The sequence below is a fragment of the Rhinopithecus roxellana genome, chromosome 19 (assembly GCF_007565055.1).
Source record: "Rhinopithecus roxellana isolate Shanxi Qingling chromosome 19, ASM756505v1, whole genome shotgun sequence".
Lineage (NCBI taxonomy): Eukaryota > Metazoa > Chordata > Mammalia > Primates > Cercopithecidae > Rhinopithecus > Rhinopithecus roxellana.
In genome coordinates, this window is record NC_044567.1 from 55,731,538 (window position 1) to 55,755,153 (window position 23,616).

General features: G+C 54.1%; 1 protein-coding gene across 2 annotated transcripts; it reads left to right on the forward strand.

The window, feature by feature from the left end:
- Positions 1 to 15: 15 nt before the first annotated feature.
- Positions 16 to 23,490, forward strand: INPP5K (inositol polyphosphate-5-phosphatase K). 2 transcript variants are annotated; one of them, XM_010373501.1, is made up of 12 exons: positions 16 to 446; positions 2,814 to 2,921; positions 3,550 to 3,658; positions 7,771 to 7,887; positions 8,217 to 8,392; positions 8,942 to 9,053; positions 10,095 to 10,204; positions 19,788 to 19,974; positions 21,288 to 21,425; positions 21,689 to 21,772; positions 21,927 to 22,031; positions 22,209 to 23,490. In XM_010373501.1, the coding sequence occupies exons 1-12, from the start codon at positions 403 to 405 to the stop codon at positions 22,263 to 22,265; spliced, it is 1,347 nt and encodes a 448-aa protein (XP_010371803.1). In that variant the 5' UTR covers positions 16 to 402; the 3' UTR covers positions 22,266 to 23,490. The 2 variants fall into 2 exon arrangements, with proteins under 2 accessions (XP_010371803.1, XP_010371804.1); XM_010373502.2 differs by having other exon boundaries at positions 69 to 446; positions 3,557 to 3,658; positions 22,209 to 23,488.
- Positions 23,491 to 23,616: the final 126 nt, after the last annotated feature.

The following is a 23,616-nucleotide window of genomic DNA, read 5'->3' on the forward strand; positions in this document are numbered from 1 at the left end:
TCCCTGGCGCGGGGCACGCTGGGAGCCGCGGGCGGCGGGCGCGGGCTGGGCCGGGTCTGGTGGCGGCCGCGCACCCCGCGTCGTCTGGGGTACTGTTGCGTCGTGCGCTGATGACAGTACCGACACGCCCCCCTGACGTCCGCGATCCCGTCTTCGCTCAGCCTCTCGCAGCTTTGCGCTCGTGGGAGAGTCCCGCCTCCTCCTGCGAACCGCACCACCCAGAGCCCGGGGTGCGCCCTTGGCCCGTCTCTGACGGAAGCCGGGGCGGAAGGTCGGAGTCCGGAAGAAAAACAGCCCGCGACAGCGAGGCGTCCAACCGGCCGCCCGCAGGGCTGCTCTGGCGGGGACTCGCTGGCTGGGAGACGCGAACCTGCCGGACCAGCGCGCGGGACGACGGCGGCCATGAGCTCGCGGAAGCTGAGCGGGCCGAAAGGCAGGAGACTCAGGTGAGGAGACGCTGGCGGCAGAGGCAGTCCTGCTCGGGAGATCGCTGCCGCCGACCCCGTCGGGCTGCGGGCTGGGGGTGGACGCAGACCGGGAGACAAGGCACCAGACCTCCATGACTGCCTTTGGTTCAGGGGCGCTACCACCTTCTCCCACGCCTGTGTCAGGTGGGCTGTGTTGGGCCCGAGCTTCGCGCCCCCTCTAAGCCGAGGCTGCCAAGCTTGTTCCCACTGGGGCGCAAGCAGGTGTCCCGGTTGCTTTCTAGAGAGGACAGCCGTGTCGGGTTGTTTGAGGTTAAAGACATAACGAGGCCGTCACCCTTCAGCTCTAGGTTAGAAATCTTGTTCCTACTTCTCATCAGCACATACATCAGGAGGTCTGCCTGATCCCATGGTGACCCCCGGGAATCCGAAATCAGATTGAGATAAGATCCTTTAGTGAAGTGACTTAGCCTGGTCTCTTGCCTGCTCTTTCACGGGGAACAACGCTAATCGCCCACTTAGTGTAAGTCACGATGCTTGGATTTGCGGCTAATCGTCGGATTTGAGAGGGGGAACAAGAAATCCGGACTTTTGCTCTCCATCCTCTTAGAGTGAGTCTGGGAAAATAAGTCTCTTGAGTAAAAGGTCTTTTGTTCCTTAAGCCTCTGTCAGACAGCAGGGGGAGATCGTAAACAAATGAAGCACACACTCAGGCTGAGTGCCTGGGAAGGTGGTATCTGTACCCGGTTGTTTATGCTAACAGGGAGGGACAGGAAGTTGCTTTAAACTGGCCGAGAATTTCTTGAAGTGCTTTTGAGAACGTCGACCTCTAAGAACAGGGTCTGTTGGAGAAGAGATGTTTTGGCATCATCTGCTCTTTTCTCCCGTCCCCCTATATGTGCCCTCTGCCATTCCAGATCTCCAGCTGCTGCAGGTACTCCTCATCCTGTGCCCAGGACTCACGCCAGGCTGTTCCTGGTCTCCGCAGGGTCTGCAGCTCCTGCCTGCTCTGTGCTCCGCACAGTCCGGGGCTTCTTGAAGAGCTGCTGTGACTGACTGTTTTGCTAAAGACATCTGTACGTCTCTCCTTCCTCTGAGCCTCTGACTGGATCCCGTGTCATTGAGGCCCCTGATCTAGTTTTCTTGCTTCCCTAAGACTTGTAAGCTGAGGTGGAAAATGTTATCCAACTGATGACTTTTCCCGAGAGAGTACTTTTTATTTTTCATGGAATCCTACACAGACATAGAGCATAGACTCTTAAGAGAGACGTCAAGAAACCTGTTACTTAAAAACTCCTTGGCCGGGCGCAGTGACTCAGGCCTGTAATCCCAGCACTTTGAGAGGCTGAGGCGGGCAGATCACCTGAGATCAGGAGTTCAAGACCAGCCTGGCCAACATGGTGAAACCCCATCGCTGCTAAAAATACAAAAATTAGCCAGGTGTGGCACACACCTGTAATCCCAGCTACTTGGGAGGTTGAGGCAGGAGAACCGCTGGAACCTGGGAAGCGGAGGCTGCAGTGAGCCGAGATCGTCCCACTCCACTCCAGTCTGGGCAACAGGGCAAGACTCTGTCTCAAAAAAAAAAAAAAAAGGCTCTCTGAAGTGCTTGGCAAAATTGGTTTCCTCCCGGGATCTGCTAGGGAGGAGAGAGGAAGGGAATATGGTGGTGTTATCTCTTTTATTTTTTAAATTCCTCTGCCCTTGTAGTGCTGAGGCCTATCACAAGGTGACATCTGAACCCCCAGGATCTGCTCGGTGGTCTTAGGAACACTTGGGGTGAGAAGTAGGGATGGGAAGTTGCTGACTGAGCCATAGATGATCACAGAGGTGTGTGGGTGGCTGGAGGAGCTGATGGAATTAATGCATTCCTGGCAGTTCAGCCCCCTAACCCTTCCCTAGCCTGACCTGAAAGTCTTGGGTTCCCTTCGGCAACTCTGTTATATCAGCACCAGTGCTGCCAGGTGTGGGCAGCTGTGAGCCAGCATGGAGGACCCAGTCCAGGGTTGGGATTTCCTGCTTCAGCAGAGAAAGGTGAGGACGGACAGCTGATGTATCCCCATTCCCTCCACTAGCACAGAAACCTGCATTTCCATCATGAGTGTGGCGGATTGTGGTGACATGAGCAGGCCTAGACCCCGTGCACTATCTTTTTTTTTTTTTTTTCTTTTGAGACAGCGTTTCACCATATTGGCCAGGCTGGTCTCGAACTCCTGACCTCAGGTGATCCGCCTGCCTCGGCCTCCCAAAGTTCTGGGATGACAAGCATGAGCCACGTGCCTGGCCAACCCCGTGCACTCTCTTATCCTCCTTCCTCCATGACTGGCCAACCCCGTGCACTCTCTTACCCTCCTTCCTCCATGACTTCCCTCTGCATCCCTTCCACAGCATACATGTCGTGACTTGGAACGTGGCCTCAGCAGCGCCCCCTCTAGATCTCAGTGACCTGCTTCAGCTGAACAACCAGAACCTGAATCTTGACATATACGTCATTGGGTAGGTATCTGCAGGCTCCTTCGCCCTTCCCTGACCAGTCCCAGGTTTCCCTGTGGGAACCACTGTAACCTGCCCTCCTCCGCTCTGGAGTCTGAAGGCCGGGAGCTTTCAGCCTGCTTCAGGGACAGTCCCATGTCTCTGATCCTGGGTCAGCAACGGCAAAGGGGGCTGGAGATCAGCCGGCAGGGGAGGGAGACCTCACGGCCATCAGAACTCAGGGCTGGAGGCCGGGCGCGGTGGCTCACGCCTGTAATCCCAGCACTTTGGGAGGCCGAGATGGGCGGATCACGAGGTCAGGAGATCAAGACCATCCTGACTAACACGGTGAAACCCTGTCTCTACTAAAAATACAAAAATTAGCCGGGCGTGGTGGCGGGTGCCTGTAGTCCCAGCTACACGGGAGGCTGAGGCAGGAGAATGGCGTGAACCTGGGAGGCGGAGCTTGCAGTGAGTGGAGATCGCGCCACCGCACTCCAGCCTGGGTGACAGAGCGAGACTCCGTCTCAAAAAAAAAAAAAAAAAAAAAAAGAACTCAGGGCTGGAAAGTCTGTGAAGACGGTGTTAAATATCTGTGGCAGGGGAAGTAGCCTGGAGACCAGGGGCCAAGCCTCTGAGCTGGCATGGTCAGTTTGCAGGAACTGAACTCTGGGATCATAAGCCTCCTTTCCGATGCTGCCTTTAATGACTCGTGGAGCAGTTTCCTCATGGATGTGCTTTCCCCTCTGAGCTTCATCAAGGTAACTTGCCAGTTCATGGGCAATCGACATCTGTGTTTTCACGTCTCCACTCACCCCCGCTTGTTTGGTCTGATGTGTCCCTCTTACTCCTACTCAGCCTTTCATGCTGTTTCCCATTTGTTTAAAGGGCTAAACCTCACTTGCACCTGGACCCCTGGGGCTCCTGCCTGCCTTCGCCTTTCTGAGGGAGCTGGAGCTGAGCTGAGTCTCCAGGGGTTGGGTTAACACCTGGATATGTTTCAGCTTGGGAAGATTCTGAGGGGAGGTGCAGCAGGGCTTGTCAACACCTCGGTGCTGGCCCCTGCCCCAGCCACCAGTCTCTGCTCAAATGCCCGTCCTGAAGTCTCTGAGTGTAATGATACTGCTGTCATTTATCAAGTGCTTACTTGGTGTTAAACATCATAAGTAGCTCTTTATATTATATATGTTATTTTAAAATCTTAACAAGTGTGTTGAAATAGAGGTATTTTACAGAGAAAACCATGGCTCAGAAGTCACATGCACTATCTGGGATTTGGATCCAGGTCTTTCAAACTTTATCACCCAAGTTCTTAACTGCTAATACTTTATCGCTATGCTGGTGGACTCTAAGACTGACAGATCTTAGACATGGCTGGCCTGCTGGTGTGATAGGGTATCCTCAGGTCATACGGGACGTGAACGTCAGATTCTGAGGGTCCAGAAGTTAGAAGAGGGGAGTCAGGTGTGGTGGGTAAAAGTTCTTAGTCTGAGACAGCAGTATACTCTGGGGTGTCTTTAGACTGTAGGAGAGTCCACAGGAAGGCCCTAGGTTGCTGGGTCTTCACCTTGGTTCTGCCCTGCACACCCGAGGGATGAAACCCTCCCGTTCACAGCACCTGGTGTACAGCTGCTTAGAAATACCAGAATTCCCTCTTTCCCCTTTCCCGGATGACTCCTTCTTCAGAATGAATTCGGTCAGCCTAGTTTGCCTGGGGGTACTGGGGCAAGAGCCGTGTGTCCTTTGGAGGGGGAGCAGAATGGGGAGGAAAGAATCTAAGGTTTAGAGCTCCTGCGGATAGAAAATGCCAGCCAGAGTCCTTGGTTCCCTCCAAATCAAATCCAGAGGCCTCCTTCTGTAGATAGGGAGCTAGATCCTTACAGAGGACAGAACCACTTCTCTCTCACCCGCCACTCCCTTTGCAAGACTGCAGGCCTCCTTGCTTCTTGGCTGACTAGCAGAGGATTGGTAGGATGGAACTGAGTCAAGGAAATTAGCTCAGCTTGTGGCAGAGACACAGCTCTTTCTACCCATGTGGCCGGCCGAGATTGGGAGGCCAGCCTGAGGGCCTGGCACCCAAAACGGATGCCCTTCTTTCCCTAGCCAACAATCAGGGTGGATGGGTGAGCTCCGTGTAAGCCTCTTCTTAGGTATGCATTTGCCAGCTATAGACTGAGAAGGGCTGACCCCCTTCCACTGCTCCAGGGCCCCCAGCCACCTCCTGCTAGTCCTTTCTTTGCTCCTCCTACTTCATTTCCTCCAACTAGAACTTTCCCTAGCACTCTCCTGCTTTTCCCACAGCCTCACCCTTTCTCCCAGTCTGACTCTGTCCTGCCCCGACCCCGCCCTCCCCGCCCCCACTTCCCTGCTGCTTCTTCACAAAGTGAGCCAGTGTCTTTGTGGTGGAACCCAGTGGCCTAAAGCTGCTTCGTGGATGGGGATTAAGCCTGAAACTTTTCCTGAGTCTTTATCAGTCCCCTTGCTTCAGTCCTGACCCTGGGAGTCAGCCCCTCATGGTCCAGCCCGTCCTCCATCCCTGTTGTCCTGTGTGCTTGGGTGGGAGAGAGAGAAGACTGGGGAGGATGGTCGGCTTGAGGACACGTCTGTAGCAACCTCTGGCCAACCTGAAGTTCTAATGTCTCCCTTGCCCAGTGCTGGGTTTGAGGTTCCCCCTGCTTTGACTCCATTCTGCTAGGGCTCGTGGCCTGCAGGATCAAGTTTCATAATTCCTGGAAGGCCCCAGTACACGCTCCCCACCCGGGGATTTCCTCCTTGGCCTCCACACTTCATTCTCCGGAAACAGCGACTCGGGTGCTGGTTGTAGCCAGCCTGAACCTGAGAGGGAGAGCTACTGGCTGCGGCCCATTCCCACCCCACCTTTGGCAGCTGCAGATAGCAGGGATCTTGGCAGTCCTAGCCCTTTGCTGTTGTTTTACAATACAGGTAGCCCTCCTGGTCCCTTAGCCTCCCTAAATCTTAGTCCCTCATCTGCAAAACAGGGACAGTGATTCCTTCCAGGGTTGACAGGAGTAAATGAGAGAGGAGGCACTTGAGCTGCTGTTCGCTCTGCTCCCCAGCCTGTGAGCGTCTTGAGCTGCTGTTCGCTCTGCTCCCCAGCCTGTGAGCATCTTGAGCTACTGTTTGCTCTGCTCCCCAGCCTGTGAGCATCTTGAGCTGCTGTTCGCTCTGCTCCCCAGCCTGTGAGCGTCTTGAGCTGCTGTCGCTCTGCTCCCCAGCCTGTGAGCCTGTGTCCAGCCTGTGAGCATCTTGAGCTGCTGTCGCTCTGCTCCCCAGCCTGTGAGCGTTTTGAGCTGCTGTCGCTCTGCTCCCCAGCCTGTGAGCCTGTGTCCTTACCCACTGGCATTCCCTGGGTATCGCCTTCATGGACACCCGGCTGCACGCAGTATATAGTTACGGGGTTTGGGGGAAACATTTTCTTACTTTCTTTTCACTGAGCTATAACGTACACAGAAAAGCATGTAGAAATTCAGTGTACACTTTGATGGATTTTTACACATACCCATGTTACCATCAGCCACATCTAGATAAAGAGCAGACCGGATGTGGTGGCTCACGCCTGTAATCCCAACACTTTGGGATTACAGAGGCAGGCAGATTACTTGAACCCAGGAGTTCAAGACCACCCTGGGCAACATGGCAAGACCCTGTCTCTACAAAACAAACAAAAATAGCCGGGCATGGTGGTGCGCACCTGTGGTCCCAGCTACTCAGGAGGCTGAGGTGGGAGGATTGCCTGAGCCGAGGATGTCAAGGCTGCAGCGGGCCATGATTGTACCACTGCACTCCAGCCTGGTAGACAAAGCGAAATCCTGTCTCTAAGAGGGAGAAATGGGGGCAGACGGTGGATAAAAAACATTCCCAGGGAGGGAGGGAGGGAGGAAGGGAAGGGGATAAAGAAGAGCATTTCCAGCACCCTGGAAACCTCTCATGTTCCTTCTTTTACTTTTAAGAATGCTTGGCCTGGCGCAGTGGCTCACGCCTATGATCCTAGTACTTTGGGAGGCTGAGGTGGGCGGATCACGAGGTCAGGAGATCAAGACCATCCTGGCTAACACGGTGAAACCCCATCTCTACTAAAAATACAAAAAATTAGCCGGGCGAGGTGGCGGGGGCCTGCAGTCCCAGCTACTCCGGAGGCTGAGGCAGAAGAATGGCGGGAACCCGGGAGGCGGAGCTTGCAGTGAGCAGAGATCGCGCCACTGCACTCCAGCCTGGGCGACAGAGCAAGACTCCGTCTCAAAAGAAATAAAAAATTAAAAAATTGAGAAAAAAAAAAGAATGCTTAAACCAAAAAATAATAGCTTTCAGATAATCTCCACAGCGTCTATGAGATAGATTCCTGCTTTATCAATGAGAAAATATACTGAGAAACTTCCTCAATGTCAAATACTAAGAATCAGAGCCATGGTTTGAACCCAGATCTAACTTCAAAGCCAATATCCTTAGCTGCTGTCCTCTTTCCTCTTTGAGGCCCTAGCAAGCCAGGGTTGCAGCCTAAGGGTACCCAGAGGATCTCAGGATAGCATCTCTGAGAGGGGACTAGACATCCATGGAGCAGCGACTGAAGAGTTGGTGCTCTCCTCATGGGAGGGTGCCCTGGCAGCCTTCTCTTCTCTCCCCGCCACCCCCAGGCCTAGGAGCAGAATCTAAAACCTCAGCACGTATCATTTGGCAGCTGAGGAGAAGAATGGAAAGGCTTGAAACTCTGAGATTCAAACTGGGATATCGTAGATCCTGGGGCAGGACACTGCGTGTAGCTGAGGGCTCTCTAGTGTCCCTAGCACGGGGCTTGGAAGGGATGCACTTGGCCTCTGTGGTTTAATGAGCGACCTTTACTCTCTCTCTCCTGCAGGTCTCCCATGTCCGTATGCAGGGGATTCTCTTACTGGTCTTTGCCAAGTATCAGCATTTGCCTTATATCCAGATTCTGTCTACTAAATCCACCCCCACTGGCCTGTTTGGGTACTGGGTAAGGACTGAGCTATTGTCTGAGTCGTGAGCTGGGCAGGGCTGGGAACTGTGGTCCTGGGCAAAAGAAAAAGGAAGTGAAAGGAATCTTGGTACTCTGTCCAGCCCAATGCGTGTTTGTTCTTTTGTCTCAGAGTGGGCTTGCTGTCCCTGAGGCCAGGTGAGGTGAGCTGGGCTCTGTGCATGGAGAGATCACCCTGGGAAGCTTAGTTGCTGTCCATAGGAGACCCTGCGGGAAGTGAGACTGTCTCCCCTCAGGTCTAGGATGTGGCAAGAGGGGTGGTCCAACCCAGAGCTGCTTCCCACTCTTCTGTTGACCTGCTCCACCAGGGGAACAAAGGCGGGGTCAACATCTGCCTGAAGCTTTATGGCTACTATGTCAGCATCATCAACTGCCACCTGCCTCCCCATATTTCCAACAATTACCAGCGGCTGGAGCACTTTGACCGGATCCTGGAGATGCAGAATTGTGAAGGGCGAGACATCCCCAACATCCTGGATCACGAGTGAGCCTGGCTCTGCAGACTGTTCCCCACCCTCTGCCCCACGCTAACCCAAGCCAGCGTCCTCTGCCCCATCACGGTTCCCCAGCCAGTGTCAGTCAGTGTTCTGGCTCCCACCCTCTCCCTGCCCCTTCCCTGATGCCCATCTGCTGTCTCCTCTCTCTTTGCCTGCCTGGGGTCCCCTTCCTCCAGCCCCTCTGTCCTGCCTAGAAACCCTGAACACTTGGGAACAGGTCAAAGCCCTTGAGGTTCCTGAGGTCACCAGAAGGGCTTGTCAGCTTTTCCTCGTGACCAGTTGAGGAGAGGAAGCAAGGGCCACAGCCTGCTCTTTGTTTGCCAGAGCAGGCTCTTTGGTGGGTCTCTTCGGTTTGAATGGTGGTTTAGGAGCCATGAGAACAGTTCCAGAGGACCCACGTGTGCCCTGGTGCCTCACCTGCCCCTCGGGCTTTCTGTGCCCCAGCAGCCCTTGGGTTGAGCAGGCTGAGCCACCTGGTGATCTCCCTTCCCTGACTTTATCACAAATCCTCAGGCTGCCCTCCTTTTTTTCTGAAGCCTCATTATCTGGTTTGGAGACATGAACTTTCGGATCGAGGACTTTGGGTTGCACTTTGTTCGGGAATCCATTAAAAATCGGTGCTACAGTGGCCTGTGGGAGAAGGACCAGGTATCAAGTGAGGGGAGGGCCCCAGAGGGTGATCTGGGCCCACGGTGGGAGCCATGTGAGCTGTGCAGACTGTTGCTAGATGCCCTCGCCGCTGTTTTCCTTTGCCCAGGTCTGGTGGGGGAGGCTGTCTAGCAGGGCTTCGCGTCCAGGGGTGAGGCAGCCACGCCTCCCGGTGCCTCATCTTCACATGGAAGAGCCAGGGTAACAGCCCCTGGGTGTGCTTTAGAATGGGGAGCCAGATGCAGAGCATGAAATGAATTATTTAAAAAAGAAGAAGAATAGGGAACAGGCCGGGCACCGTGGCTCAAGCCTGTAATCCCAGCACTTTGGGACGCCGAGACGGGCGGATCATGAGGTCAGGAGATCGAGACCATCCTGGCTAACACGGTGAAACCCCGTCTCTACTAAAAAAATACAAAAAACTAGCCGGGCGAGGTGGCGGGCGCCTGTAGTCCCAGCTACTTGGGAGGCTGAGGCAGGAGAATGGCGTAAACCCAGGAGGTGGAGCTTGCAGTGAGCTGAGATCCGGCCACTGCACTCCAGCCTGGGCCACAGAGCGAGACTCCGTCTCAAAAAAAAAAAAAAAAAAAAGAATAGGGAACCAGAAGGGCTTTGCACCAGGCGCCATCACGCATCAGCCCATCGTATCCCTGTCGTCTGTCTTTCCCATCCCCAGCCTCGTTTCCCTCCTGGAGGGTGAGATGACCCTTTGGAGGACCCTGGTTCTCCCAGGTTCCCCTCTGACACATGTCCGCTAGTGACCTCCACTAGAGATGGAATTCCAAGTTGGGTCCCTGCAGTCTAAGGACTGGGAAACGGCAGACAGCTGCCTCCCCTAGGCCTTGGTAATGTTTCTGAAAGGATTCACCTGCTTTCTGGTGGGGGTGGGCTGAGTAGTCACTGGGGCGGTGAGGCAGTGGAGTGGCATTGCTTGACTCTTGGCCCGTTTGTGACGGCATGTGCTGATCCCTTGAATGGAGTGTGGTGCTGGGCCATTGGGTCGAGACTAGAGGGAGACGGGGACTGTGACTTTGTCTGCAGCTCAGCATTGCCAAGAAACATGACCCGCTGCTCCGGGAGTTCCAGGAGGGCCGCCTGCTCTTCCCACCCACCTACAAGTTTGATAGGAACTCCAACGACTATGACACCAGGTGAGGAGGAAGGGGGCCAGAAGGTCTAGGAAGTCAGGTTACACTGGCTCTGCTGGCATGGGCACTGTCTCAGAATAGACGTGTTAGGGGCCGGGAATCAGTCTAGCCATCTCCTCTCCAGAGTGGCGCCTCCTGTCCACTTCGTGAGGCACTGACTGGGGGAGCCGTCCCAGATCTCAGCGAGAGTGGGAGGGAAAGCCAGTGCCAGCAAGGGCAGGAGAGGTGTGTGGGGGGTGGGGGTGTTACAGATAGAACTAGAGGAGAGGGTGGAGCAGCTGCCTCCTGACCTAGGAGGGACTGCACGTCAGCTTTTGGAAACCCCAGACCTTCTCGTCCCCAAACGAGGCAGAAAGCTTGGGCCAACTACATACTGGTATTAAGGACCCCTGCCCCAGCCTGTGCGTGGGTCAGGTTCTGTGTGAGAAGGTGAAGTAGTGGGTAGAGAATTTCATCAGGATCAGTGAGATCATGAGTCTGGTGGTTAGAATCACAGCTCTGTCTGACTGTGGACAAAGTGTTAGGCCTCGTTTTGTCATCTATAAAGTATGGATGACAGAGCACACACTTCATGAGACTGAGGATTGAAGAAGGCCGGCACCGAGTAACCATGGGAGAGAACTGCTATTGTGACTTTTAGATTCATGCCGGCTGGGCGTGGTGGCTCACGTCTGTAATCCCAGCACTTTGGAAGGCTGAGGCAAGTGGATCACTTAAGGTCAGGAGTTCCAGACCAGCCTGACCAACATGGTGAAACCCCATCTCTACTAAAAATGCAAAAATTAGCCGGATATGGTAGCGTGCGCCTGTAATCCCAGCTATTCAGGAGGCTGAGGCAGGAGAATCGCTTGAACCCAGGAGGCGGAAGTTGCAGTGAGCTGAGATCTGGCCACTGCACTCCAATCTGGGTGACAGGCGAGACTCTGTCTCAAAACAATAATTATAAAATAAATAGATTCATGTCTTCCCATCATAGATTTACTAAAAACCTTTCTAAGAAGCTGAGAAGGGGCCAAGTAACCACTAAAACCTGAGAAAGAACTTCTGGCAACCTGTCCCTGACCCAATTTGGGGCAGGGACCCTCATCTCTTTGAAGAAAGGAAGAGCCCCTTACATGTCATGAGGGTCTTTGTCCCAGCGGGAGCGGCTCGTTTATTCCTCCGAGCGGGAGTGTGTCTGTGAGGGAGGCGGGAGGTGCCCGCAGGGCAGCCCAGGCCTTTGGGATTTAGCCAGTGCGGGACAAGAGGTAGAACTCAAGCTTGGTTCTGGAAGTGGTACAGCAAAGCCAAAATACCCTTGCCAAGGAAGGGGGGAAAGAGTGAGCTGATGGAGCAGTGTGGAGCGAGACAGGGTGGGGTCGCGAGCAGGGCCGTCCAGAGAAGAGGAGGCAGCGGACGCTGGGGACAGGACCCGCCCTGGGCAACAGAGCAGGCAGGAAAGGAGGTAAGAGCCAGGCTGCAACAGGCTGGCCGGCCCAGACCGACAGCTGCAGGGAGACTGCCAGTCTCTGCAGCCATCCATTAGAAATGAGAGTCATGGTGGAAGCTGTAAGGACAGGGTGGGGCCTTGGGTGGGGAGAGGTTGCTTGAAGCCAGGAGTTCAAGACCCACCTGGGCAACATAGTTAGACCCTATCTCTACAAAAATTTAAAAATTAGCTGGGTGTAGTGGGATGTGCCTGTAGTCCCAACTACTCGGGAAAGCTGAGGCAGGAGGATCACTTGAGCCCAGGAGTTAAAGGCTGCAGTGAGCTGAGATTGACCCACTGCACACCAGCTGGGCAACCCTGTCTCAAAAAAAAAAAAAAAAATCCTCTTTAAACACTTGCCAGCAGGAAGAGAGCTGCCGGCAGGCCCTACGGCCAGGTGTCCCCTTCTCCCAGCCCTGTGCCAGAGAGATCTCCAGGAGACTGAAGTTTGTTGCAAAAGCTGGGTCTGGGCTGGAGTTGACAGGGTCTAAAAGGGTAGTGAGCTTTGGAGAAGTTCAAGGACTTCCCCAGGTAGCTTAGCCAGTGAGTGGCAGAGCTGGGGCTCAGACTGATCTCTGAATCTATAGCCCACAGTGCTTTCCTCAAGCCCATTGTACGTCAGGATTCATGGCCATCCTTGCCAGCAACAGCAAAAAGGATGGCATGGTGAGGAAGGCAGACTCTTGCTAAGGAGGAGGCACACACCTATTTCCAAATAACAGCTCACTGTGATTGGCGGGCAGGCGTGCACCCAGGCTTTGCCTGTGTCAGTTCTTACATTGCCCTCTGTAGGTAGACAGTGTTACTATTGACTGTTTACACAGAAGGCAACTGAGTCTCAAAGAATGTATAAGTAAGGAGTAATAGACTTCATCACTGCATGAGGATTGGAACTCATATCTGTGTCTGTCGACTCATGAGCCTTCACTACTTCCCTTAGGCTAGAGCCCAGGAAATGCAAGAATGTCCAGGCAAGAACAGGGGACATGGTAACTGAAATATTCCTGGCTGGGGCCAGGGTCCAGAGGCAGCTGGGAGTTCCTGCAGTGAGCAGGGCCTGAGCCCACCTGGGGCAGAGACATTCCTATCTAATGAAACTGTTATTTTATCCTTGAAAACCCAGTTGAGACATGACTTTTCGTAGGACGCCTTCCCGGCCCCTCCCCATCTCACTGAGAGTTCCTCTCCTGCCCTGTGCCGCTCCCAGCCTTGCGCACACCATGCTCTCAGTGTTGCTTTTAAGCAACGCTGTACCTTTTAAGCAACAGTGTACCTTTCTTACTGTACTGTGATGGCCCAGAGAGCAGAGACGATCTGATTTAGGACCATCCCTGGGAGTAGCACAGTGCCTGGCATATGTTACCAAGTCCGGGAGTTAGTCAATAGAAGGTTTCCAGAACTCCGTGCAGAAGGTTGGAACAAATGTTAAGGAGGTGGACAGCTAATGCTAGGAGAGACCTGTCAGACTTCCTGTCAAGGAGAGTATCTTGAAGGAAGCACAGAGTTTGGCAGAAAGCAGAGGGCAGGCTTTCCAGTCAGTCAGCACACTGACGAGAGGCACCTGCAGGGGCCAGTTTGATGAAGTGACCGAGCATTAGTGTGCTGGGCCAGCGACTACGGTGTTCCCAAGCCAAGATGTAATGAGAGGCTAGCTCCCTTATAGGGGAGGGTGAAAGGGCTGAGGGCAGGGTGGGAATCCTGCTAAAGTCCGGGATTACACTGGAGTTTTGTTACAGTTGCAACTATGAGCCCAGACAAACTGTTTTATTTTTTTCCAGACAGAGTTTCCCTCTTGTTGCCCAGGCTGGAGTGTAAGGTAACGGCATGATCTTGGCTCAGTGCAACCTCTGCCTCCCGGGTTCAAGTGATTGTCCTGCCTCAGCCTCCTGAATAGCTGGTGATACCCCATCTCTACTAAAAATACACAAAATTAGCCAGGCACCCGCCACCATGCCTGGCTAATTTTTTGTATTTTTAGTGGAGGTGAGGTATCACCATCATAGAGAGACCCCTCCCCCTACGAAATTTTTTTCAAAGGCCATGTGGCCGGGTCCGGTGGCTCACGCCTGTAATCCCAGCACTTTGGGAGGCCCAAGAGGGGTGGATCACGAGGTCAGGAGATCGAGACCATCCTGGCTAACACGGTGAAACCCCGTCTCTACTAAAAATACAAAACATTAGCTGGGCCTGGTGATGGGTGCCTGTAGTCCCAGCTACTCAGGAGGCTGAGGCAAGAGAATAATGTGAACCTGGGAGGCGGAGCTTGCAGTGAGCCAAGATCGCACCACGGCAGCACTCCAGCCTGGGCGACAGAGCGAGACTCGATCTCAAAAAAAAAAAAAAAAAAAAAAGAGGCCAGGCATGATGGGTCACACCTCTAAACCCAGCACTTTGGGAGGCAGAGACAGGACGATCACTTGAGCCCAGAAGTTCAGGTTCAGCCTGGGCAACATGGCAAAACCCCATCTCTACAAAAAATACAAAAGTTAGCTGGGCATGGTGGCGCATACCTGTAGTCCCAGCTACTCTGGAGACTGAGGTGGGAGCCTTGCTTGAGTCCAGGAGGTTGGAGCTGTAGTGGGCTGTGATCACACCACTGCACTCCGGCCTGGGCAGCAGTGAGACCCAGTCTTAAAAAAAAATAGCTGGACCAGGCGTGGTGGCTCAAGCCTGTCATCCCAGCACTTTGGGAGGCCGAGATGGGCGGATCACAAGGTCAGGAGATTGAGACCATCCTGGCTAACACAGTGAAACTCCGTCTCTACTAAAAAATACAAAAAACTAGCCGGGCATGGTGGCAGGTGCCTGTAATCCCAGCCAGTCGGGAGGCTGAGGCAGAGAATTGCTTGGACCCGGGAGGTGGAGGATGCAGTGAGCCGCGATCACACCATTGCACTCCAGCCTGGGCAACAGGGTGAGACCCCATCTCAAAAATAAAAACAAATTGATGGCCGGGCATGGTGGCTCAAGCCTGTAATCCCAGCACTTTGGGAGGCCAAGACGGGCGGATCACAAGGTCAGGAGATCGAGACCATCCTGGCTAACACGGTGAAACCCCGTCTCTACTAAAAAGTACAAAAAACTAGCCAGGCGAGGTGGCGGGCGCCTGTAGTCCCAGCTACTCGGGAGGCTGAGGCAGGAGAATGGCGTAAACCCGGGAGGCGGAGCTTGCAGTGAGCTGAGATCCGGCCACTGCCCTCCAGCCCGGGCGATAGAGCGAGACTCCGTCTCAAAAAAAAAAAAAAAAATAGCTGGGCGTGGTGTGCATCCCTGAAGTCCCAGCTCCTCGGAAGGCTGAGGCAGGAGGATCATTTGAGTCTAGGTTCAAGGAGGCTGCAGTGAGCTATGAGGACACCACTGCATTCCAGCCTGCATGACAGCAAGACCCTGTCTCTAAGGAAAAACAAGGTGGGGTAGAAGGAACTTGGTTGGTTAATTTGTACATGCTTACTTTGCTTGTTTCTTGGATTTTGCTAAACAGGCTCCTCGAGAACCTCGTGCATCCTATTTCTCATATCCCCAGTTGCGGGTCATATAAGAAGTGCTAAGTAAATCTTGGTTAAAAGAATGAACAGGCTGGCGCGGTGGCTCACGCCTGTCATCCCAGTGCTTTGGGAGGCCGAGGCAGGCGGATCACGAAGTCAGGAGATCAAGACCATCCTGGCTGACACAGTGAAACCCAGTCTCTACTAAAAATACAAAAAATTAGCCGGGCGAGGTGGCAGGCGCCTGTAGTCCCGGCTACTCAGGAGGCTGAGGCAGGAGAATGGTGTGAATCCGGGAGGCGGAGCTTGCCATGAGCTGAGATCGCGCCACTGCACTCCAGCCTGGGCAACACAGCGAGACTCCGTCCCAAAAAAAAAAAAAAAAAAGAATGAACAATACAGGTGCCCAGTGATCAGCCTGGCCATGGCAAGGAAAAGGAAAAAAGGGGGGTGAGGGTGGGCTGAGAGTCATGAGGAGGAAGGAAAGACAGGCTGTGGTCAGGACTTGGGAAGTATCCTTACATGACAGCAAATGTGGGCTCTCAACCATCACGGGGAAGTAAGGGAGGGAGAATACTTTGAAAGAATGTGCATTCGTGTGGTTCATTACCCAGTTTTTTTGTTTGTTTGTTTGTTTGTTTGAGACGGAGTCTCGCTCTGTTGCTCAGGCTGGAGTGCAGTGGCGCGATTTCAGCTCATTGCAAGCTCCACCTCCTGGGTTCACGCCATTCTCCTGCCTCAGCCTCCTGAGTATCTGGGACTACAGGTGCCCGCTACCACGCCCGGCTAATTTTTGTATTTTTAGTAGAGATGGGGTTTCACCGTGTTAGCCAGGATGGTCTCGATCTCCTGACGTGATCCGCCCGCCTCGGCCTCCCAAAGTGCTGGGATTACAGGAGTCAGCCACCATGCCCGGCCCTTTGTTTGTTTTTGAGAGGGAGTCTTGCCCTGTTTCCCAGGCTGGAAATCAACAGTGCGATCTTGGCTCACTGAAACCTCCGCTTCCCAGGTTCAAGCGATTCTCCTGCCTCAGCCTCCCAAGTAGCTGGGATTACAGGCACGCACCACCACACCCAGCTAATTTATGTGTGTGTGTGTGTGTGTGTGTGTGTGTGTGTGTGTTTAGTAGAGATGGGGTTTCACCATGTTGGCGAGGCTGGTCTTGAACTCCTGACCTTGTAATCCGCCCGTCTCAGCCTCCCAAAGTGCTGGGATTACAGGCATGAACCACCACACCCAGCCCCATTACCAAGTTGGAAGCATTGCCAGGCGCCTGGTGTTCAAGGCAGATTGAGGGACGCAGTGTCTGCAGTCTGGGATGGCACATTCCAGTGCGCTCTGAACACTCCTTAGAAGCGTGAAAGGTTGGAAACGACCCAAGGAGCCGACAAGCAGACCAGGGTTAGTCAGAGTTGCCGCTTCTTGACCACTCCCTTGACGCCCTTTAATTTCGTTGTTGCTCTTTCAAGTAAGTACTGTTATCACCCCATCTTAACAGTTGAAGAAACTGAGGCTTAAAGAAATGAAGTCACTTGCCCAGGGGCATACAGCTCTTAATTAACAGGACGGAATCTTCCCCCAACTGGTCCTTGATTCTGAAGGCTGAGCTCAGCACCATGACGTCAGTCTCCTCAGTTGCTAGAGAATTTAACTCTTCCTGTTGAAGGGGCAGCAGTACACTGGGAACATTTATATAAAATAGCAGTTGAATAGGCCGGGCGCGGTGGCCTACGCCTGTCATCCCAGCACTTTGGGAGGCCGTGGCGGAGGGATCACCTGAAGACCAGAGTCGGAGACCAGCCTGACCAACATGGAGAAACGCCATAGCTGCGCATGGCCGGGCGCGGTGGCGCGTGCCTGTCATCCCAGCACTTTGGGAGGCCGAGGCGGGCGAATCATGAGGTCAGGAGTTCAATACCAGCCTGGCCAGCATGGTGAAACCCAGTTTACTAAAAAGACAGAAATTAGCCAGGCGTGGTGGTGCATACCTGTAATCCCAGCTACTTGGGAGGCTGAGACAGGAGAATCACTTGAATCCGGGAGGCAGAGGTTGCAGTGAGCCGAGATGGCACCACTGCACTCCAGTCTGGGTGACAGAGCGAGACTCCATCTCAAAAAAAAAAAAAAAAAATAGCAGTTGAATAAAGGAGGAGACAACAATAGTGTTTCCGACTGATAGCGAGTGTATGGAGCTGTAAACATTAAGATTAGATGGGCAGTTTTGAGGGACGAGCTTGAGCTTGGGTTTTTAGTAAGTGTACCTGGTTATTGAGTACCTGTGTGCCGGGATCCGTGCGAATGCTGAGGATACACAGGACACTCCAACAGCCAAGTCCTTGCCTTCAGGGCTCATACACTAAGTGACGTGCTGAGTGGGAAACAGAAAATTGCAATATAGTGTCATCGTATAATACTGGTATAAAATGCTTCGAAAGCAAAACAATGAGCTCCGGCATGGCTTTGGCAGAGGCCTCTCCCTGGTGAAGAAAGGTGTTCCGGGCAGCAAATACCACAAAAGCAAAGGTCCAGAGGCTTGAGAGGGTCAGCAAGGTGGAGTGGGTCTAGGGAAGTGGTGTGAGATGAAGGACGGGGGTGGTCAGACTCCTGAGCCCCTTGAATACCCCACTTGGGGACTTAAACTTTATTCTGGAGGCAGTGAAGATGCCTTAAAGGTTCTAAAAGAGCCAGGTGCCCTGGCACACGCCTGTGGTCCCAGCTGGTCAGGAGGCGGAGCTGGGAGGGTTGCTTGAAGCCCAGGCCTGTGAAGCTGCAGTGAGTTAGGATTGTGCCCCCTCACTCAGCCTGGGCAACACAGTGAGGCCCTGTGGATAGATCAGTAGATGAGGTGACATGGGTGAGACCCTATCTACAGATTGATGGATTGACCTAATCAGGCTGTTTTACTCTGGGTTCCTTCAAGAAAGGGGATTGTCCACCAAGGGGGAGGAACCCAGAAACAGCAGCTGTCCTGCTCCCCCCACCTCCAGAACTCAGGGCTGCTGCTGGGCCAAGCTGAAACTGCCCCAGTAGTCGCTTGGGAAGGCTGGATTACGGGTCAGAGACTTTTCTTTGGTCAACTTCAGTTACCTAGAGGAGGAATGCATTTTGTCTCTGGAGCTGTATGACCTTTTCCAAACCCCTCAGCGGGGCTGGAAGCAAAGAACAGTGAAGAACAGGTCCAGGGATGTATGACCTTCCAAACCCCTCAGGGAAGCTGGCAAGTGAAGAACAGGTAGGAGGTCTCAGTCGACTTTTCTTTTTTTTTGGAGACAGAGTCTCGCTCTGTCGCCCAGGCTGGAGTGCACTGGCGCGATCTCGGCTCACTGCAACCTCCACCTCCCGGGTTCAAGTGATTCTCCTGCCTCAGCCTCCCGAGTAGCTGGGATTACAGGCACCCGCCACCATGCCTGGCTAATGTTTGTTCTTTTAGTAGAGACGGGGTTTCACCATGTTGGCCGGGATGGTCTCGATCTCCTGACTTCATGTTCCGCCTGCCACAGCCTCCCAAAGTGCTGGGATTACAGGCGTGAGCCACCGCGCCCAGTCTCAGTTGACTCTCGAGAGGAAATCATAAAGGCCAGTGTGCGTGCACCAACCACTGTGCTAAAACCACTGTGCTAAACATTTTATGTACTTGATCTCATTTGGTCATCTCAGCAACCCTTCGCGGTAACTGCTGTTACTCCCTCCACTCGCAGAGAGCTGAGGCCTGAGAGAGGTTAGTTTGGTGGTTAAGAGCACATGCTCTGTAGTCGTGCTGGCTGGCCCTGAATCCTGACTCCACCAGTTAGTAGCTTGTGACTTTGGAAAAGGTGCTTCCCTTCTGAGCTCAGTCTGTGTCTCCACTTGTAAAGAGAGCATGATATACCCAGGCACAGTGGCCCGTGCCTTCTCATCCCAACATTTTGGGAGGCTAAGATGGGAAGATCATTTGAGGCCAGCAGTTCAAAACTAGCCTGGGAAACATACTGTCTTTACAAAAAACTGTTTAAAAATTCGCTAGGCATGGTGCCACGCACCTAGAGTCCCAGCCACTCAGGAGGCTGAGGTGTATTGCTTGAGCCCAGTAGTTTGAGGCTACAGTAAGCTGGGACGGCACCGCTGCCCTCCAGCCTGGATGACACAGCAAGACCCTATCTCTTTAAAAAAAAAAAGGTATGGTAACAGTCCAGATCACAGGCATTGTCTGGTAAGCATTTCCTACGTGCTTCCCTTCGCTTTCCTGAGGTATCCTTCTAGTATGCAGGGCAGTCAGATTCAAGCTCAGGTCTGTCCAGTCTCAGAACCCCAAACCTCAGCTGCTTTGATCCACTGCTGCGTTTGCTCAAAAAAGAAGCAGAGCTTTGAAATGGAATGTTTCTGAGTCACAATTTGACCCTAAAAACATGAGCTGAACATACAGAGGGTCCTGGCTAAGTCTGACAACGGCTGGCCTACCTTGGATTCTGTTGCGCACCTTCCTGCCTGCTGCCATGCTCCCTCCGGCTCTGGCCTGGGGGTCTGTGGCTGCCAGTAGATGCTGGAGTTAGGGGCTCCAGCAAGCTCATTTCTGCTTGGGTTCATTTCTGCTCTTATGCCAACCCCTTCTTCTCTCTCTCCCCATTCTTCCTCTTTATGCCTCCTGCCCCCGCAGTGAGAAAAAACGCAAGCCTGCGTGGACCGATCGCATCCTGTGGAGGCTAAAGCGGCAGCCCCAGGCTGGCCCCGACGTTCCCAGACTGCCGGCCCCAGACTTCTCCCTGTCTCTGAGGAGCTACAGCAGCCACATGGTGTACAGCATCAGCGACCATAAGCCTGTCACCGGCACTTTCGACTTGGAGGTGAACTCCCAGGCTGCCTGATCCTTGCCAGAGGAGTAGCTATGCTGGCCACATCCCCAAGCCCTCCATCCCTGGATTCGAATGTCAGCCAGTCCCCCAGGGGAGGCCTGTGGAGGCCATGATTGCCTTTCCTGCCAGGTCAGATATCCCAGCTCCTCTTAGGAGCCGTTGATGGCTCTGTCTGTCAAAAACGTGTTCAAACCCTTTGTGAAAAGGTTTCCATTTCCTTTGGGTATTCTCCCTTGGGGCTAATGAGTTCCATTAGGCTTATTACCCAATGTGAGAAGTAGGACTTCTTTTATTTGTCCTGAAGCTATCTGGATCAAGTTGCAATGGGAGCTCCCTCCATCCCTGTGTCCTTGTATCTTGCTGTCTAAACGACCAAGGTATTGGCCTCCTTCAGGGTGCTGCCCGTCAGCCTTCACATGTTCATACAGGTTTACCGGTGTGCGTGCGTGTGTGCGCGCGTGTGCGTGCATGTCTCTTGTTCTGCCGTCCAGGCTGGAATACAGTGGCGGCATCACAGCTCACTGCAGCCTCTACCTCCTGGGCTCAAGTGATTGATCCTTCCACCTCATCCTCCCTGGTAGTGGGACTGCAGGTGCCACCACGCCTGGCTACATTTTGTATTGTTTGTAGATGCAGGGTTTCACCATGTTGCCCAGGCTGGTCCTGAACTCCGGACCTCAGGTGATCCACCTGCCTCAGCCTCCCAAAGTGCTGGGATGACAGGCGTGAGACACCACACCCTGCCGGGAACCCAGTTTTCTAGAATTTTTGTCACTACAGTCTTGCCTTTTCTAGAAATTACTTTTTTTTATTTTTATTTTTTAGACAGGCTCTCACTCCATCTCCTGGGCTCAAGTGATCCTCCCAAACTGTTGGGATTATGGGCATGAGCCACCATGCCCGGCCCACTCTGGTTTCTCTGTTGTGTTCTTGCACATTCACAGCTGTTCTCACCAGAGCATCCCCCATGTGGGGCTTTGGGTCAGATACCCGGGAGGCCTGACAGCAGCTGCCTGGCCACCTCCTTAAGCCTCTCAGCCGAGCCTCTGCTCTCCGCCACTCCTGCCCCCCAGTGCTGGGCCCCGTGGGATTCCCTGACAGGCCGGCCACCCTCCTGATTGGTGTCTGGCCCTCTTTCCTGCTGGCCAGCCACGGTCTGCTGGAGCAGCCCAGCGGAGTCCTGTGCCCACCCCCTCTGGGTGCCCCACCTTCCCCGCTATGTTGGAAGGGCACAGTGAGGAACACTTGGCCTCAGAGGAGGGAATGATGCTGTGGGATTCAGCCCCTCCCACCCCCATGTCTAGCTGAAGCCGTTGGTGTCTGCTCCGCTGATTGTCCTGATGCCCGAGGACTTGTGGACCATGGAGAATGACATGATGGTCGGCTACTCGTCAACCTCGGACTTCCCCAGCAGCCCATGGGACTGGATTGGACTGTACAAGGTGATGTGGTGGCAAGGCAGGGAGTCCATCAGCAACAGCCCCCAGTTCGTCCTTCCCGAGGGCTCCTGGGAGCTGGGCAGATGCTGACAAACTCACCCTCGTCCACCCCAGCGGTTCTTCTGTAGCTAAGGGCTGGCAGGGAAGGGCGGCAGGGAGGCGTACAGTACAGTAGCCAGGCCCAGCAGTGAAACTGTCTTCTCCTTAGGACTTGTCTAGGGTCCCAAGTCCTCCCTGACCACTGATGGCCTGACTCCCCCTCACAGGTGGGGTTGCGGGACATTAATGACTACGTGTCCTACGCCTGGGTCGGGGACAGCCAGGTCTCCTGCAGCGACAACCTGAACCAGGTACGTCACCAGAACCAGCTACGTCACCAGCAGGCAGGCCTGCCTCAGCACTCCTGTCTCGTGGAAGGAACAGAGTGCTGGATAACTTGTCACTCCGAGCTGGGTGGAGCCCAGAGCCCTGGAGCTGATCCCAGTCCTGTCCATCCCCCTCCAGGTTTACATCGACATCAGCGGTATCCCTACAACTGAAGATGAGTTTCTCCTCTGTTACTACAGCAACAGTCTGCGTTCTGTGGTGGGGATAAGCAGACCCTTCCAGGTAAGCGATGCTGGTGAGGGAAGTGGGAGGGTGAGGGCTTGAGCCCATTGTCGGTTCCCTGAGGCCCAGGCCTGGGAGCCAGCCTGTACGTGAGGAGCCGCTGCAGTGGAGGAATGGGGTGATGGAAAGCAGAGGAAGGCCCACTCTCCACTTCCACCATCTGCTTTACCCCTGCAGATCCCACCTGGCTCCTTGAGGGAGGACCCACTGGGTGAAGCACAGCCACAGATCTGAGCCAGGATGGGAGTGAATCCCAGGAGGAGGCCAGAGCTGGCAGCCAGCTCTGCCTTTCCACTGCCGGGAGTGCTGGGGGCCCAGCCTGACCCCCTGAAGAGACAGCCAAGTGTCCTCCGCATACACCTCCCAGAGTGAGCTCTAGCCAGACTCCTTTGCTCTCTCCACTACTCATCTCTGGAATCAGCCACTTAAATACAGGTTTTTGTTGCTGAGATGTGAGTGAAACCAGCTAGTGCATCAACAGTGAAGACCTGGGGACAGTTCTGCATCTTATTTCTGGATTCCTACCCCCTCTTCTAGTCTAGCCCAAGTAGTCCTGCCAGGCACATGCCCCATTTGGCACAGGCCCGCATTCTTGTTGTGCCGTCCTGGGCCTCAGGCTGTCTGGGAGGGGAGATGCTCACATTTGTACAGGCTACATAGACTGGTGCAAGCAGTGCTGGCTTCCAGGAGTCTTGGCATCTCATAGCTTGTCCCGTGAGGAGTGAACAGAGGGTCTGGGATTCCTGCTTTCAGCAAAAGCAGTCTGACCCCTCTAGCCGGGCTCTTACGTCATGGTTGTGAGCAGGCTGATGAGGGTCCTTCGGCCAGCACAACCTTCCTCCCTACCCACGGCATGGAGTCTGACCCAGGAAGTTCCAGAGCCTGAAGAGAGAGAACTGGGAAGGATCTAGGTTCGCTTCTGCTGGTAGCTTGAGTCCCATGCCTCCACCCTGCCAGCTGAGGAAGGGGTGACAGGTGGTCAAGGAGCTGTGGCCACAGACTTTTACAGGGTGGTCCGTGTCGGGTTAGGTGCATATGCACCACCCTTGTCAAGAGTCATTGATGACAGCCCCCGTCTGGACCCCCCAGGACCTCAAAGTGGGGGCAGGCAGAAGGGAGAACCAGCTCAAGACATTTTGGAGGATCTGGCCCTGGGGGTCTTCAGAGAGCACTCTCCAGGGGCTTTGTGGACATGGTCTGTCCCCACGTCCACCACTTGCCTCCTGCCGTGGTCACTCAGCAGCCCTTTTCCCAGGAGAAGACACCTCTGGGAGCCTGCTCCGTGCTTGTCCTGCCATCCTGTGTCCTGAGACTGAGGGTCACTCCAGTTGCTCTATGTTGCATACTCTCCCCCGCAAGCCTGTGTATGAAGAACTGTCCCCTGGCTTCCAGCAGGCCATGGCTGGCTGTTTTGTGACTGTTACATTGTGCAGGGGTAATTAGAAGCGTGGCTTTTACACTTGTGTGTGACTGATGATTGGGGGGTGGGGGGTACAGTGATGGGCCTGGGACTCGCTGTAGACTCCAGGAACAGGGGTCCTGGAGATCCCAACTAGACTTCTGTGTCTGAGATTTGCAGAAGTGG

Excerpts from the sequence above, each read along its gene's own strand:
- INPP5K (XM_010373501.1), top strand. The coding sequence starts at position 403 with ATGAGCTCGCGGAAGCTGAGCGGGCCGAAAGGCAGGAGACTCAG. Across the intron at positions 447-2,813 it reads CCGAAAGGCAGGAGACTCAG|CATACATGTCGTGACTTGGA; the intron begins GTGAGGAGACGC and ends TCCCTTCCACAG. Across the intron at positions 10,205-19,787 it reads TCCAACGACTATGACACCAG|TGAGAAAAAACGCAAGCCTG; the intron begins GTGAGGAGGAAG and ends CTGCCCCCGCAG.